This window comes from Sciurus vulgaris (genome assembly GCF_902686455.1).
Source record: "Sciurus vulgaris genome assembly, chromosome: 18".
Classification (NCBI taxonomy): Eukaryota; Metazoa; Chordata; class Mammalia; order Rodentia; family Sciuridae; genus Sciurus; species Sciurus vulgaris.
Window position 1 is genome coordinate 31,516,896 of NC_136479.1, and position 16,211 is coordinate 31,533,106.

General features: G+C 49.9%; 1 protein-coding gene across 5 annotated transcripts in view; it reads right to left on the reverse strand.

Annotated features, from left to right (window-relative positions):
- Positions 1-285: 285 nt before the first annotated feature.
- The window catches only part of SMURF1 (SMAD specific E3 ubiquitin protein ligase 1), a 97,151-nt gene continuing 81,225 nt past the window's right edge, over positions 286-16,211 (reverse strand). For 4 of the 5 annotated variants that reach the window (XM_079121243.1, XM_079121244.1, XM_079121241.1 and 1 more), the window contains 8 exons: positions 15,420-15,523; positions 11,778-11,892; positions 10,386-10,564; positions 9,236-9,373; positions 8,390-8,510; positions 7,278-7,479; positions 5,280-5,364; positions 286-3,467 (listed from right to left, as the gene is read on the reverse strand). In XM_079121243.1, coding sequence (XP_078977369.1) covers positions 3,368-3,467; positions 5,280-5,364; positions 7,278-7,479; positions 8,390-8,510; positions 9,236-9,373; positions 10,386-10,564; positions 11,778-11,892; positions 15,420-15,523 — 1,044 coding nt within the window. In that variant the 3' untranslated portion in view covers positions 286-3,367. The remainder of the gene's footprint in view (positions 3,468-5,279; positions 5,365-7,277; positions 7,480-8,389; positions 8,511-9,235; positions 9,374-10,385; positions 10,565-11,777; positions 11,893-15,419; positions 15,524-16,211) is intronic. The other variant, XM_079121242.1, reaches the window with a different exon arrangement.

Sequence of the window (16,211 nt, forward strand, 5' to 3'; positions counted from 1 at the left end):
TCATAGCCATCTCACCACAAAAAAGAAATGTGGGAAAGAAAAAAACCAACTTATACGACCAGCGTGGGCAGCCAGCAGCTTCTAGATGCCCGCAAGCCCATGAGGGTGCTTGCAGAGCCGCTTCAGGCCACCAGCACATTCTCATTAGCTGCTCCTAAGTGTGTCCTTACTTTGGCTCGTTTTCCTCCCAAGGCCTTGACCACCGTTTCCAACCACTGACCTCCTTCCTCATGAAGCTGTAAAGAAACTGAAATCTCATTTCCACATCAAAATAGCAGACACCAAAACTGTAAAGTCGTGAGTTTATTGCATATGTAACAAAATGAACCTCCCGGGGCCAGCCTGCTGTGTGATCGCTGCTTGTGTTTCCAGCTGGTTCCATAACCACATTAAATAGAACTAGTATTTCTTTTAAATACTTTTGATTTTGACATAAAACAGAACATTAGTGTACAACTTTCACAAAATAAATCAGCAATAAAAACAGTGGGAAGAATAACAAGGATAGCAGCAATACTTAAAAACAAGACATTACAAAATAAATTAAAAAATACATTATAAAGTGGTTGAGAAACAAAAATAAACAAATTCTAAAAATCCACACTATGTTTCGGGAAGGCTGCCGTGTGCACACACCTGCTGCAGGTGGGGGCAGGGCATGCGCTCTGCAGAAGGCCATTCCTGACATCTCAGAGTTGAGGCCACCTCACCTGAATTTGGCCCATGCGGCTGAGTCAGCTTAGGGGTCAAAATTCCATCTAGTGGCAGATTCTCCTTTCAGAAATCAAGACAGTGCTATCTGCTGTTGCCATAGGCTGCCCCGCGGCTGCCTCAGTTTTCCTACCCAAGCGCTGCAGAGTGGTGTTCGCCACATCCCTGAGTGTCGCTGACGGCCGCTGGTGAGGGCGAGCCTGGAAAGTTGGGCCCCTGAAGCGTCTGGGCAAGGAGGCGAGAGGCGAGGTGGGGCAGGTGGGTCGCCTGGGACCACCGGGAGGGATGACAAACGAGTCACACATACAAGGGCTTCACACACACCCAAAGTGGGCAACCAGGAGCTTTTCCCAGGGGCTTCTCACACTGTCCTTTGGGGTGTTTTGTTCAGACTCTGCAAGTGCAATGCCACCAACAGGCTGTGGACAGAGCAGAGGCACCCTGGGGAGGTCTGACACAGCTGATGGTAGCGCCGAGGGGAGAGGCAGACCACGCACAAGTGCAAGTGGCAAAGCCGAACAGAAACCCCGCAACAGAACTCGAGGTGTGGCGGGCCAGCCCAGGGAGCTCCGGATCTCGGTCACAGAGACAGATGCGGACCACAGTATCTAAGGATCCTCCCCCACTCTTCCCAATAGCAGGTAGTTTAAAGGTCAAGTTCCTGCTGCACGTTCTTAAACCACAGACCCTGTTTCCTTCCCAACCACCACAGGTTCAGGATCCACAGCCAGAAAATCTGGAGGTGTTGCTTCAACTCTATGTCTTCTCCACCTCCCAGAGTCTGGGCTCAGGTCACAGAGCAGGTCTTTCTGGGGGGGGCCTGCCATTTTTACTTCCCTGTTCAAGAAGGAGATCAGATGGGAAGACCGGTGGAGTCATCTTGGAACCAGTTTCTAAAACGCCCTCAAAAGCATTGGGGTGAATGAGACACAGGGTGAGCCCTACAGGGGCAAGGCAGAAATTGAAAGAGACTAAGGCCACAAGCTGGCCTGGACATTTGCACGGATTCAACTTCCCTTCTGCAGAGAATCCCACCCAGCATCCTTTCTGTCCCAGAACCTCAGGTGTCTAAAATGCAGCTGTGGAACTGGGAACACCTTGGGATGGGAGGGTCTGTGACCTAAGAAGTCCACGTGTTCCCCACATCAAACCGGACTGCTTCCAGGGTGAGCAGGGGAATCAGGGCAGGATGTGGGAGGCTACACCTTCCTCCACACCCACCAGTCCAAGGGTAACAGTAACAACAACAAGTGTCCACCAGGGCCATCCTGCTCCACCCCAGACCACAGCTGGAGCCCGATGCTGAACTCAAACTTCAACAGCAGTGAAATGTCTTACTAATGAAATACCCTGTACTCGCCCCCACCCCCAAACCAGAGCAACCACCACAAAGCCAGAGAGGAAATGCGTTGCTGTCGTCTTCCACAGAAGCTTAGCCATCTGGAACCAGGCCACTCTGCTGAAATAAAACACTGTTGGAACTTTCGTGCAAACAGGAAATGGTGTTAGAAGCCTTGAGTCTGGGCTGGCTTGGGCCTTGTTCATCACGTTGAGACACGTGGGCAGGAGAATCAAGTGCAATTGCTAGTGTCACCATTGCCACTGAGGAAAAGGGCCAACCAGTTCGCGAGGAGTTATCCCCACCCCACGGTAACAGGTCACACCCACGCCCTCTTCCCAGCAAGGCCACTGTCCCTCTCTCCATTTTCAGCTGGTTTGCACCAGGCCAGCAGCTCTGGTCACAGGATTGTTTTGTTAGTTTAGCTCTTAGCGATACCACATGAAAGTTTGTTAACATTTCAGGAGACACAGTGGACGCCTCTCCACGCACAACCAGGCACAGGAAGGAGTCAGCTCCGGACCCAGTGGCTGGATCTGAGGCTGATTTTGGTCTGTTCTTTACTAAGCTCTGTTATGTGGTGTTTTCACCAGAATGAATTTCAAACGGGATAGAGAATGCAGCAAAAGGGACCCTTGAAAGGAAAGATAGTTTTTCTCTGTGCAAAACAAACTTTTCAGCCAGGATACCCTGAATAAAACCCTGGGCCTCAGTGAAAACTGCTCGGATTCCTTTACTCTCAAAAGGAAAACACATTTTGATTCAAGTTTCCTGCCATGACAGAATTCCTATAAGCATACACTGTACAGTTATTTTTCAGGTAGAAAATAATCTGCTGCCTGGAACAGGCTGCTGGGATGTGAAATTGGAAATCTGAGCTCTGGCTGGGTATCCGGCAACTGCTGAACTTGAACAGGGGCCTGGAGGCTGTGTTGAGAGGGAAAAGCTGGTAGAGCTACCAGGCCAACCCTCCATAGACCCAGCTCAGCCCGACTTGGGTCAGCGCTCCTATGAAGAGCACAGGGCCATAAGCCTTTTCACCATGTGTCACCGAGGCACGGGCAAAACCTGGCTGTTTTATTGGATGGGTGATGGGGGGCGGGGAGGATGATAATAAAGGAGGGATATATGGTGGGAGCCACCTACGAAAGTCCCCTGCCCCCTCCCTCTGCCAACAAGAAGGAGGGGGACAAGCCTTTTCCCTCAGGTTGTCCAGGACTCCAGGCCTCAGCCAGCTTTGCAGGAGGCACACGGAAGCTATATGCTTTTGGTCTGGTGGTCATGAGTGAGACTCTGCAGCCTTGCGCAGAACGCTCTTCACTCCACGGCAAACCCGCAGGTCTCCTCCACCGCCGTCAGCAGTTTCTCGTAGAGTTTTTCATAGGACTCATAGGGTGGGATGTCGATTCGGTTAAAGCTGGAAAAGGACAAAGGAGGCACAGTCACTGCTGGGGCAACGCAACCCTAGGACCAACTGCGAGGTCAAGGGCAGGCAGGAGACAAGTCACAGGTACATGGGAGGGTGGTGACGGATGGGGGCACGAGCGAGATCAACGCCTCCCCTGATGCTTTTCTGCTCTAACAAGATTTTCCAATCAACTCACAGCAAAATAAATCTGAGGACCTTCAAAACCAAAACATAACCAAGTTACTACTTATTATAATTAGGACAAATCTCATAATCGGTTTTTTGTCTTTGGGAAGAAATTATTTCTCCACACCAGGAATCATCCCTTTGCTGACCCCTGTAACCTAGACTGGTTGTCAATCAAGTCGTCACCAATTTACTGCATGTCTGTCTGTTCCTCTGGGATTTGATCTCAGACCAAAATGAGGCAGTCTGGAAAATTCCCTGTAAAACAAACTATATTTCAAAGCTAGGAAAATGTGAAATCCCTGAAAGATGAAATGAATATTAAACTTCTGACTCAATAGTTCCATGGGAAGTTAATTTCCAGAATTTATGTAAAGAAAAGACATCCTTTAGGAAGCTATTGTCTCAGAACAGAACAGAACTGCCACCCAGGGGACCCAGTGGCCTGTGGGTCACTGGGATCAGGCAGCTGAAGCAGCTCTGTCAAGGCCTAGAGCAGCTCTGTCTCTGTCTAGAATCAGTGGCCCTCCTTGATTCTAGAGCATTCACATCGGGACATTTTTATGACTGTTTTACACCAGTGCTAAAGTGTTAAGAGAACAGAGGCCTCCTGAGCAGCCGAGTGGCACCGTGGCCAACATGGCGCCTTCCTGTCCGATGCCACAGCCACGCTCAGGCAGGCCTTCCTGTCCCACAACAGTCCTGGGAACAGCTGTATTAGCCCATCTACAGATGTGGAAAACCAGGTGAGGATATGAAGTGGTTTGACCCATGTCCCATTTTTGGAGGGAATCATGGCCAGCACTTGAATCCATACCTCTGGGTTCCCAATCGGGAACATTCTATCAGATCACTTAACACCCCAGGAATGTTTGGAACCTGAAGGAGAGGTAAGTGGTCCTGGGACAAACTGTATGTATGAACTGGACATTTAAACCACAATGGAAGAATCCACTATGAGTATTAACTTTTAAGCTTAAGATTTAGGGAGAAAACATTTTTCAGTAGACAAGGGACACTGGTCACAGGCAAAGATACAAGAAGGAAAGTGGAAACCCAGAAATGTCAGACGAAGTGATGAGCAATAAATCCAAAGTAAAAACAGCTTCCCTTCAGATGGGCAAACACACGTATGTATACACATACAGCAAGACTCAGCGAAGCCAGGCGAAGTGGCACATGCCTGTAATCCCAGTGGCCAGGAGGCTGAGGCAGGAGGATGTGGAGTTCAGAATCAGCCTCAGCAACTTAGCGAGGCCCTAAGCAATCAATGAGACTCTGTCTCTAGATAAAATACAAAAAAGGGCTGGGGATGTGGCTCAGTGGATAAGCACCCCTGGGTTCAATCCCTGGTACCAAAAACAAGGTCCAGCAAAGAGGGCCACTCGAGCCTGAGAAGTGGGAGCCACCAACAGAGCAAAATACCAGGTCCACTATTCCGTGTCAGAACAGTCTTCTGGTAGCCTGTAAAGTGCTGTCCCACTGGGCACAAGTGCTGCCGCCAGCACCACCTCAACTCTGCAGAAATGAAATGCAGAGCCCTGCGGATGAGAAAATGGCTGAGCGCAGGGTAAAAGGCGCACCTCTGGAGCTGGCTACGGGGACACCCAACTCCACAGCACGGCAGGTTCTTACCAAGTGTGGGCCTTGGGCAGGTTGTCCGTGTTTGCGTCGATCAGGTGGATGGTGAACAGCCGGGGCCCTGCCGCGCCTGTAGAACCTTACAGAACGACACTCTAGTTAATGCACTTCGCAGGCAAAGGCCCGGAGCTGCCGCCGGCGGCTCCCACACACCTCAGCCCCAGCACCCGGACAAGCTGTCCTGTTGTGATGGCTACCTAGCAACATAAGCCCCTGGCCAGTTTTAGGAGACACCTGCAGTGGCCATTGAATGACAGAAATAAGAAATTTCAAAACAACCCAGGGACAGAACCCAGAGGCTGAGAATCCCCTGCGTGAGCAGCTGCAAGGGTGTTGGGTGAAATCTGTCTGCACCCACCTTTACCAACCACTGGGCTCTTCCTTGCTTGGATCTTTCCAGACTCAGCCCCAAGTGACATCAGGCAGGCCAGCACAGACCACAGCTGCTGCTGCAAACTCAGGGACCCCTCCTGTGGCCTCCTGAGGAACCCAGGGCACTTGGACAGGGAGCTGCAGAGGCTGTGGGCCTGTTGGGCGACCGCCTCTGTGTCTGCAGGCTTCCTCAACTGGAAAGGCTGGCCACCTTGAGCAGCAGTACTGGGGCCCAAAGCAGAGATGGCAACCTGGAGACCACTGCCTTTCACTGGGAGGCCCACATGGCTCCCTCAGCCTTAGGCCCTCGGTCGCTCCTCCCTCTTCAGGCTGCGCCCTCTGGGTCCCCTCCCCTGGGGAGTGGTGCTCCAGAAGACAGGGTGCTGCTGGGGGGAGTGCCTTGCCTGGAGCCTGGTGTGTCCCCATGGCGGGACCCCTGCCTGCCCTGCAGAGGCAGCATGCACACTCCACCCCATAGCACCAGCCACTCCAGTCCTGTACAGGAGCCCTTCCCAGGTCACACCCGAGCCCTCACCTGGGCCACCCCAGCTGCAGAGTCCACAGGGACAAGTGGCCCAATTCTGATTATGGAGGATATGGGTAAGACCCTAATGACAACAGGGAGTTTTGGGGGACAGGAATGTGTGGCAACAGGCCTGCAGGGGAGAAGTCAGCAATGAAATGAGAACCTGTCTTGGCTCACAAAACCTGGATCCGGGCCTGGCTCAACACTTACCATCTATTTTCCCTTAGCAGGGGGAATAACTCCCAAGACCCCGGTGTTCATCTGTGTAACGGGGAAAAGCCCTGCTTGGCCTGGCCCTCCAGGGTCTTGGGAGGACTGAAAGGGGAATTTGTAGATCACCAAGCACAGAGCAGGGGGACTGCACAGGTGAGCGTGCCCGTGTTCCAGGGTGCTCAGTCTTGAGCCCCTTCCACTCCTGCAGGACCCCCTGCAGCCATCCCAGAGGCAGACATCACTGTGGACAAGTGCCTTATGACCTAAGCTGAGTGCCTCTGGATGACCCTCCTCTCACTCAGAGGTTCTCAAGTCAGAGAGGAGAGTCTCTACCTGCAGTGAATGTGAATGCCTGTCCATATTATGTCCAATTAGCTAAATCTTAGGATGTTCACATCCCCCACCTGCTCTTTCCAGCTCTGCCACATGACCTTCCTAGATGACACACTAGGCCACCTGCCCAGAGCAGCCGGGGAACCTTCTTGTGGAACTCAGTTGCCTGCACAGTGACCTCAGTGGCTCAGAGTGAGCAGGACACCCTTTTCTCTCAATGTGCTTTGTGGCTACCCAGGGGTCACCTGCAGTCTCATGTTGTGGGGCCGGGGACTGTGGGTCGCTCCCAGCAACGCTCTTCCCAGCCTCCCGCACAGGGGGAAATGCTGGCTCACTGGACCTCGCCATGGCCCTGCCTAGCCGGCCCTCTTGGCTTTGGACCACGGTGAGGCTGTGGGAACTGTGCCTTGCCACGGGCCATGGGGACCTCACGTGCCAGCTGTACGTACACGTACCTCCACGGTTCCAAACGTTCCCCACAGGGTTTCCTAGCAGGTGACATTTCAAAAGACACCTTGTGGCACCAGCCCCGCCCCCCCGTCAGTCACCTTGCAGAGCCTTGAAGCCCTGGAGTGGGACTCTCGTGGAGCCGGTCACAAACTGCAGCAGCCTGGCCCTGCGGTCCTCGTCGAAGGTCTCCACCGCCTGCCAGAACCACCTGACAATGTTGCTGTCAGCCACACAGTGCTTTAGCCGCGTGTTGGACTTCCAGTCGTTCAGGTCGATCTTATCCAGGCCTCCTATTATCAACTGGGAAGGCATTTCAGGGTGTCATTTCCGAAGCATATAGGCCCCCTCCCTGACATGCCTCCTTGGCTTGATATGTGAAGGGGGTTAAAAACTTGATTTCCAATGCCAAGAAGCAGCTATGACCAAATGAACCAGACAGATGTTTAGAGAGAAGAAAGCTGCACACAGGCCAGATGCACGGTGCTACCGCCCAACTGGCTCCCAGCCTGAGGACAAAGGTGCACGGCTACCAGTGTGATGTTATTACGACCAGGCTGGTGTTGCTCTGGGTGGTGAGGCGTGAACAGCTCAGAACCACGGGGCAGCATGTCCCAGGCTAACTTAAAATAAGGCCCCACCACAGTGTCTCTCAAGGACATGCGTGGATACACCAGGGCGCAGGCTGAAGAGAACTTGGCAGGTGGCATGGGGTGAAGGCTTGCAGTGGTACGACTGTCCCACCCAAAGGTGCTCTTGCCTCACATGCTCTCAGCTTCTCACTGGTGGCAGAAAGACAGAACAATCTGGAAGGCTTGGGCCACTTGGCACCAGGCAGAGATGGATAAGGGATGAATGAATCTCTGTCAAGTTCACAAAGTGCATCAGTTAAGACAGTAGCACTGCACTCTTAGTCTGTGGACAGCCAGAGTAAAAAGAAGAAGCTGCTCTTGTGGGAGGATGGGCACACAGAAGAGAAAACACCTGGTCTGAAGGTACCACACCAGTGAGGGCCATGGAGTCTTGGTGCCAGAGATCCTGAAAATCACAAGCACCTTGAACGATTCCCCCAGAATTGTTCAGACTCCTGTTGCCAAAGGGACACCTTGCCATCAACGTCACAGAAGCCTCGCTCACAGCCGGGCTCTTGACAGACGACTGCTGCCACCAGCTGGAGCTTGTGCACTGGGCTGCCAGCAAGGCGAGCACCTACCTCTAGTTCCTTCTGGTCGAAGGGCTTCAGTAAGTGCTGAGGGATGAGTTCATTAAAGCCCTTTTGGAGCGCCAAGAACTGAGCTTCGATTCCTCTCATGAACCTCCAGTTGACGTATAACCTGGGAGAAAAGCCCACGTGTCAGAAGCAAGGCCAGGCAGGCCAGGAGAAGGCCTGTGGCCCAGCAGTGGGCTTGGGGGGCCAGTGCAGCAGGCTGCAGCAGTATAGGCAGCCTGGCCTCGCCACTCAGACAGGCAGACCCCCCTGGCTGGCGGTGCCTCGCTTGCCATCGAGTGAGGATGAATCGGCTCACGCTTTGTTGACTAAAACCAGCAGGATATATCCTGACCTGCGGCAGTTGTTTATAACTGACATCATTTAAAAGTGCATTTGGCAGTAAAATAAGGATCAGTGTGAGAAATGGGCAGCCACCTGTTTCTGAATTTCCAACGCAAGTGACCGCTTCCTTACATGGATTTGCCTTGAGCAAGAGGCAGGTGCGGGGGCTGGAGTGGACTTCTCCCTTGAGACTGGCAACATGGAGCCTCCAGGCCTGCTGCCTTCTCCTGGGCTGACCACCTTTGTACCCAAAGTTGGCGGGCTCTGTCCCCTTAACAGGCCAGCTCCAACCACATCAGGGTCCCTCCTAGCAGAAACCCCATGCTGACAACTCTTAAAAGTCACCTCTGTTCATGTGACACTGGTCATGAGTGCTGTCAAGCACAAGTGAGCCTCAAGCAGCAAGAAGCTACATCGACCCCAACATGAACCCAGCTGTGCCCAGGACAGCTCCAGGCACCTGCCCCCCACCCCCAGGCCACCACCAAGGCCTGCCCTGGACATTACCGGACATATTCCTTCTTGTTCTCCTCTGTGACAGGCACATTTCTGCCATTGGGTTTCAGTTCATGCTGAAGAATCCGCCCAAAAGCATTATGCTCTACGCAGAAGGTATGATCCAGCACGGGGGTGATGTCATTCTCTCTGTCAAAAGAGGATACAAGGCCAATGTCAGTGAGACCTTTGCCACCATGTGGCATTAGGGGAACACTGAAGGGAACGATCCAGTAGACTAAGGGAGAGCTAAGTGGACACAGAGCTGGGTGGAGCCGTGTGGAGTACTGGTGTTAGAAAGAGCTAGAAGCCACAGCTCCAGGGCCAAGCCTGTCTCCTAGCCTGCTGACTGGAAGGAGGGTGTGTGGCTTGCTGTACCATTCTGTGCTCTTACGAGACACGTGTCCTAAGTGCTTTGTAATAAGTCTGGGAGGACAAGGGAGAGATGGTGAAGAGGTAGCCGAGTCAAAGGGAGGTCACCCAGAGAAGTCACGCAGGCATCTGTTCCAGCAAAAAAGCACTTGAAAGTACACACTGGCTCTCTAAGCTGGCCTACTTCTTGACACAGGCAGAGTGAGAGGTCCCCACAGGATGGTCTTAAGCCCCTCGCAAGGTGGCGCCCGTGAAGCATAGGAGGCAGTGAAACCCGATTCCACTCAGCAACTCTCCCACCACGCCAGGCCCTTGGTCTTTCCAGGGCCCTGCCACGCCTACTGGTCCTTCTTTCCTGTGCCTGCCACTCTGAAAAGTGTTTAGGATGATTCTAAAGCAAAGGGGACTAAGTGTTAATTTTCTCTTGATACTTTCTCAGGACCTCTACAAATTAACTGGAGACACTGGGGGTCTCCATGTCTCTGTCTGTCTCTCACTCACACACACACTCTCTCACACATACGCACACACCAGGCAAGGAACAGCTACTGACATCTATCATTCAAGGAAACAATAAAAGACACTAGCCCATGAAGAGACACTGAGCAAGCATCATTTTGTCAAACCTGCTCTCATTTCTGGTTGTGTACAGTGGTTTCTCTACGTCTCTTCTTTGGTCTCATACCCATTCCCCAAACACATGCGCACGCGCACGCCCACAGACACAGCAGCATGCGAGATGGGGCTACGCATGAATTTTCAGTTAGCTCAACAGTGAGTGGATACTTACAGGATCCACACCAAGCTCTTGTGCAGTTCTGGGTCCACTGATTCCAGATCAGAGAGTTGGATGGGTTTCCCCAGAAGCTGCTTGTAGAAGGGAACTGTGAAACCCCCATTTATGTAGTGTCCATGGAACACAGCCAGACCCATGATCCGACCCACAAAGTGGAAATAGGACAGATGGTCCTGTAGGGGGCACCAGAGAACATGAATTCTTGAGGAGAACCATCAGCCACCTTGGGCATCTCCCGCCTTCTCCAAACTTCTTGGGCCTGTCCCACAGGCAGCTGAGCACTGACTCCATTCCCCCAAATGGAATAAGGCTACTTGGGTAGCTGAAATTCAGAGCATGCCTTTTGTGCAGATTAGCAGGACAACACTGTATGTTCCAGTCGGACACCTCGTCCTCAGAACTGCTGATTAACTGCAGGGACCCAGCGCAAGATGAACACGCAGAGACCCTTCTTCCAAAATTCAGAGTGTCGCCATAGTGACAGCAGAGAAGCGAGCCAAGCACTGTGGCCCTGTGCACTGTACAGGCCCAGGAAACCACCCTGCCTCCCCTTCCCTTCTGTCTCACTCAAAAGAAAGGAAGAGCCCAGGGCGACTTTCCTCCCTCCTCCACCACCTCTCCCCACACAAGAAGGAAAGAAAAGAATCCTAAGAGGGTGGCAGGGGACACAGAGGAAAATAAGTATGAATAGCCAAGAAAAAAGGGAACCTTTCCAAAACCAGAGCTGTGCTGGTTTTTAACTAGGGAACCTCACTTTTTACTTTCAGGCTTGAATTAAAATCATCTCAGAAAATTAGTCAACACTTCCACACTGGTTAAAGTTTCTTTCACATTTGAATACTCAAACAGAGCTGGGCCCTGGCTTCCCCTCGGGGGCCTTGAGACAGTACTGAAGACAGATGGCTCTAGGGGAATCCCATGGTCCAGGCTTGGACCTCCGCAAGTCTAAGAGTGTCTTAATCCACTTCTCAGAATGTCACCTTCAACGCACAGGGCCATTAAATCAGAGTTCCCTCAAATGGCAATAAAGTGTTCTGCTGCGTGAACAGCTGGATTTCACTGTATTCTCCTCAAAAACAACATGCTGGTGACCCCAGCACTAAAAGCCCAGGATGGGAATCACCCTCTGTAATTCAGTACTGATTTCAACTTCCAGTGCTTTATCTATTTACTCATTTATTTTTTGCGGTGCTGGGGATCGAACCCAGGGCCTTGTGCATGCAAGGCAAGCACTCTACCGACTGAGCTATCTCCCCAGACCTCCAGTGCTTTATTTACCCTGGTCTTTAGGTCTACCATGAGTAAACCATGAACCCAGACTGAAACTGAAAATCCTTCTTAAAATTCCTCCAACTAAACGCCCAACCTTTACTCACAGATACTTACAGGGTTGATTGAAGAATCTGGGTTGATTTGTAACATGTAAATATTGTCTGTTGAATACTGGAAGAGTCCATAATATGGATTCAACATTTCATGGCACAACAAATAAAGCCACTCCCTAGGAACAACAACAACACATCTCAAAGGTGCTAGCATTTCTGGTTTCAGATCTTACCAAAAGGATTCATTCACTACGCCCCAGGAGGACAAGAGTGTCACATGAAGTGAGAAATTGGAAAGGGCACTTGCTCCGAGGAGTACAGACTAAGCAAGGAGCCCAGTAACGTTCACAGTACCCAGAAGAGCACCCAGAAGCAACCCATCATCACGAAGTGACCAAAACTCCAACGACACATCTGCATCTGTGGTTGGTTAGAATTAGCGTCCCTGTAAGAGGACTGCATTCTTGGCAGTGTACTCGTCATCTTTCCTGCCTCTAAAGTTTTCTCTAAAACTGTGCAATGATCAAAATCTCAGGTAATGACATTAATGATGTGATATTAGCTGATAAAAAGGCAATAAAATAGTATGACCCCACTTTATCCATAGTTAAATTAAGTATTAAATTGAGTATTAAGATTCCGGGTCATTTTCATGTTTTCTTTTGCTTATTTCTGGTTTTAAATGTTCTACCGTAAAATGTTTTACCGAAGGTGAAAACATTTCAAAGTCTAGGGAAGCAGGAGAGGAGTTATGTAACTTTTGCAGGGTGCAGAGGTTTGGGAGGCTGAGGCAGGAGGATCGAAAGTTCAAACCAAGCCTCTGCAACTCAGTGAGTCCCTGTCCTAAATAAAATATTAAAAAGGGGCTGGGGATGTGGCTCAATGGTTAACCACCTCTGGGTTCAATCCCTGCTACCAAAAAAAGGGAAAAGAATGACTTTTCCCTTTCCAATTTTCTGTTCAATTCTTTTTCTTTTTTACCACAAACATCTATTAGTTTGGTACCTTAAAAAACTAGCTTAAATATTTAAAATTTTAAGAGCTTTAAATCTGGATGGGATATATGAGTTAGATTCTTTCCTGAATTCCTTTAATGTTTGGATTACTTTATTGTTTAAAAACTCCAAAATCAAAACAAGTCAAACAAACAAACAAAGCACTTTAGATAGAAACCGTGTGATCCAATCGCTGTGGCTGGGTGGCTCTCTACCCAGGAATGGGGATACACGAACACCTGTGCAGGTGTGCGGCCAGTCACAGCCTCCACGGCCACGTGTCCTTTTCCTCAAAACTCTCAGATCAGCCTGTTGTCACACCAGCCCCCAATTTTATTCTGTCATTTCTTACTCTTCCAAACAGAAAAGACAGAAATGAGACAGAACAGGAAGGGTAAGCACAAATAAAAATCACCTGTGCAAAAAAATTGGGGAACGATACAAAAAGGGTCAGACCAAAACATGACAGAGACACAAAGCTCTCCCATGTCAGCTTCCCGCCACGCGGCACTGCACAGCCTCCTTCGTAGGACCTGCCAGGGTTGTGGTTTATATTCACTTGCATAATTCTTTGACTAACGCCTGCACCTCATCCAATTGAGCTCCTATGCATGAAGGAGGAGTGGCAGGGCAGAGGAGGGTCATCTGGCTCTGCCATCTCTCCAGTACCCAGCACAGGGGACAGGAGCTCCTATAATTCCTATGGTGGCATACAGAAGACTCAACCCTGTGACAGACCTAGTTTCATTCTTTTGTTTTATATTTTAACACCATGGAGTTCAATAGATGAATATGCTATGGTGATTTTAAGACTCAAGACAAAATTTTTTGAAGCCCTGGAAGACAAGTTGAAGAAATCTCCCAGAAAAAGCGGGGTAGTGGACAGGTGGGAAAAAGGCATAGGAAAGGAGAAAGATGAGACACACAGAGGATCAGTCCAGGACCCAATATCCGGTGAAGGGGCAATTCAGAAAGACTGAAGAAAGGAACTGGAGGAGAGACACTTAAGGAAAGTGCAGCTATTCCTGCGGCAGATGGTAATGGAAAGGTGAGCTTTTTAGCTTCAGGAGCTGCTCTAGCAACTGGGGTGCAGGCCTGAGCTCCAGAAGACACCCTCACTGAGGGCACCTCATGTCTGCTGGGAGCCACAGGCAAGAGACACCACACAAGCACCTTCAGGTGGTGGCAGTGACACAGGGCGGGAGCTAAGGAAGAAGACCTCAAACCATGCAGAGCAGAGGAGCCATGCCAACAGTGGGCAGGAGGAGGCCGGGGGCATCACTGAGAGGCCACATGAGACCTCTAAGAAGGAAACAGGGCAGGTATCCTTAGGGGCAGGAAGGAGAGGGAGGAGGATGTCAAAGGACACAATGTGTGACACTGTCCTGGGACTGAGCCACAGCCCCAACCCTTTTCATTTTTTATTTTGAGGCAGGGTCTTGCTAAAATGCCTACTCTGGCCTTGAGTTTATGATCCTCTTGCCTCAACCTTCTGAGTAGCTGGGAATACAGGCATGTGCCACTGTGCCCATTTGAAGGATTTTTAATTTTAAAAGGGCAATAAAGACAAAGCCTGGTTAAAAAAGAACTTCTTTGAAAAATTAAAATTTGTCCAAAAATATAAATTATAGAATACTGTTTAACCCCTTTGTGAACAATTATTTACTTTATCATAATATAAACAGTATATTGATTTTTTTTGGTACTGGGGATTGAACTCAGGGGCTCTCAACCACTGAGCCACATCCCCAGCCCTATTTTGTATTTGATTTAGAGACAGGGTCTCACTGAGTTGCTTAGCACCTCGCTTGCTGAGGCTGGCTTTGAACTCGTGATCTGCTTGCCTCACTCAGCCTCCCTAGCTGCTGGGATTCCAGGCATGTGCCACTGCACCTGGCTAGTATATTATTTTTAACCCTTACAGGAGGGTTAAAAATACAAGTACAGGAGACCAACTTAATTTTTGGTAATAGAATGTAAACTTCAACATGGACAATAGAAATGTAATACACAGATGACGGAATGTAAGGGAGAAGGAAGGCTGAAGGGAAGTGAGGAGATTAGTATCTTTTCCTCTTGAAAATGAGAGACAAAGAGATAATGTTTCTAACTGATGAACCAAAAACACAGGTGCAAGTACATGACATACAGTGACAAGGACAGACAATGGCAGACTAGAAAGATAGATGTTACTAACTGAGAGGTGAGCACATGCAATTAAGTCCTTGTCACCATGGGTCTGTGCCTATGACCATAAATCATTAAATCAGGGCATAATCGTCTGAACTTGATCAACTGAATGATGCAAAGATGCTGTTAGAAGAATCAGCTAAAAGAGCCAAGGTTGAGTGGTTGTCTCAAAGGTGAAATGAGAGGTTGCACAAGAAGTGGATTTTTGCTCTTCTGGTTTTTTAATTATTTGCTTGAATTATTTTCACCCAGATTGTATCTTACGAAAGTCCCATGATAATAATGCAACTGGCACGCCCTCCCGCCCAGGTTCAGATGCCCAAGCTGAAGACAGCAAGTGTAATTCTATCTGTACTGAAGTAACGGAATGGAGACCATCGCCTGCGCTCTGATCCCTCTCGCAGACAGCTAGCTAGGCAGCAGGGAAGCCCTGGCTACACTGGCACTGCCCAGGCACTGGGTAGCAGCACGCCACCCGCTCTGAAGCTTGGGCTGTAGTCACGCCGACATCCACTCACCGTGCCACTCCACCGTAGTCCAAGCCCTCCTCCCCGCGGAACTTCACCATGAGTCGCTTTTTCAGGTCCTTCGGGCGCATCTTCATGATCTGACGATAGGACTCCTAGGGATCAAGACAGGTTGAGAAAGAACGCCTCTATTCTTTTGCTCTTTGTTGAATGTTTTGTATTCTTAAAGGATTCCATTGATAATGGAGCATCCATTCACACTCGAGTCTCCTCTGGTTCCTACCCCAGTGCACTGCCACTAGCTCTAGAATGTTCCATCTCTTCTCCCACAGCTTCTCCCTCAAGAGAACAGCGAAACAAACAGCCCAGGGAATACTGATCCTGAAGGAAACACGTAAGTCTGGGTTCAGCACACTCACTAAGGTTTAAGGACAAATGTCCTCATTTAAGAGTTGACTTTTCTCTACATAAATTAATTTTAATGTGCCCTATAAAAATTTATGTATTTTAACCAAAATGAAGATGTCTTTGAGTCTGGATGTTCCAAGAATTTTGTGCCTGTTTTAAGTGGAAAGTCACATGTGATTTCCCAGAGTGAAAAAGGTAGCAAGGGTTTAAGTAAGACACAAGCAGCACAGAGCTGCGAGGTTGGCATGTCCTCCCTCAGACTCGGCACTCAGAATGCAAGTGGCCGCTGACTTAGCTGTTCTCAGTGAAGGGCACTTCAGAATCTTTTCAAGCTTTAAGTTTAGCGCAGTTCAAACTCTACCATTCCAGGAGGGAAAGGGGACGCCAGTGAGCATGTTCTGGAAGCAGTAATTCAGCTCTTTTCCATTCCAGGCA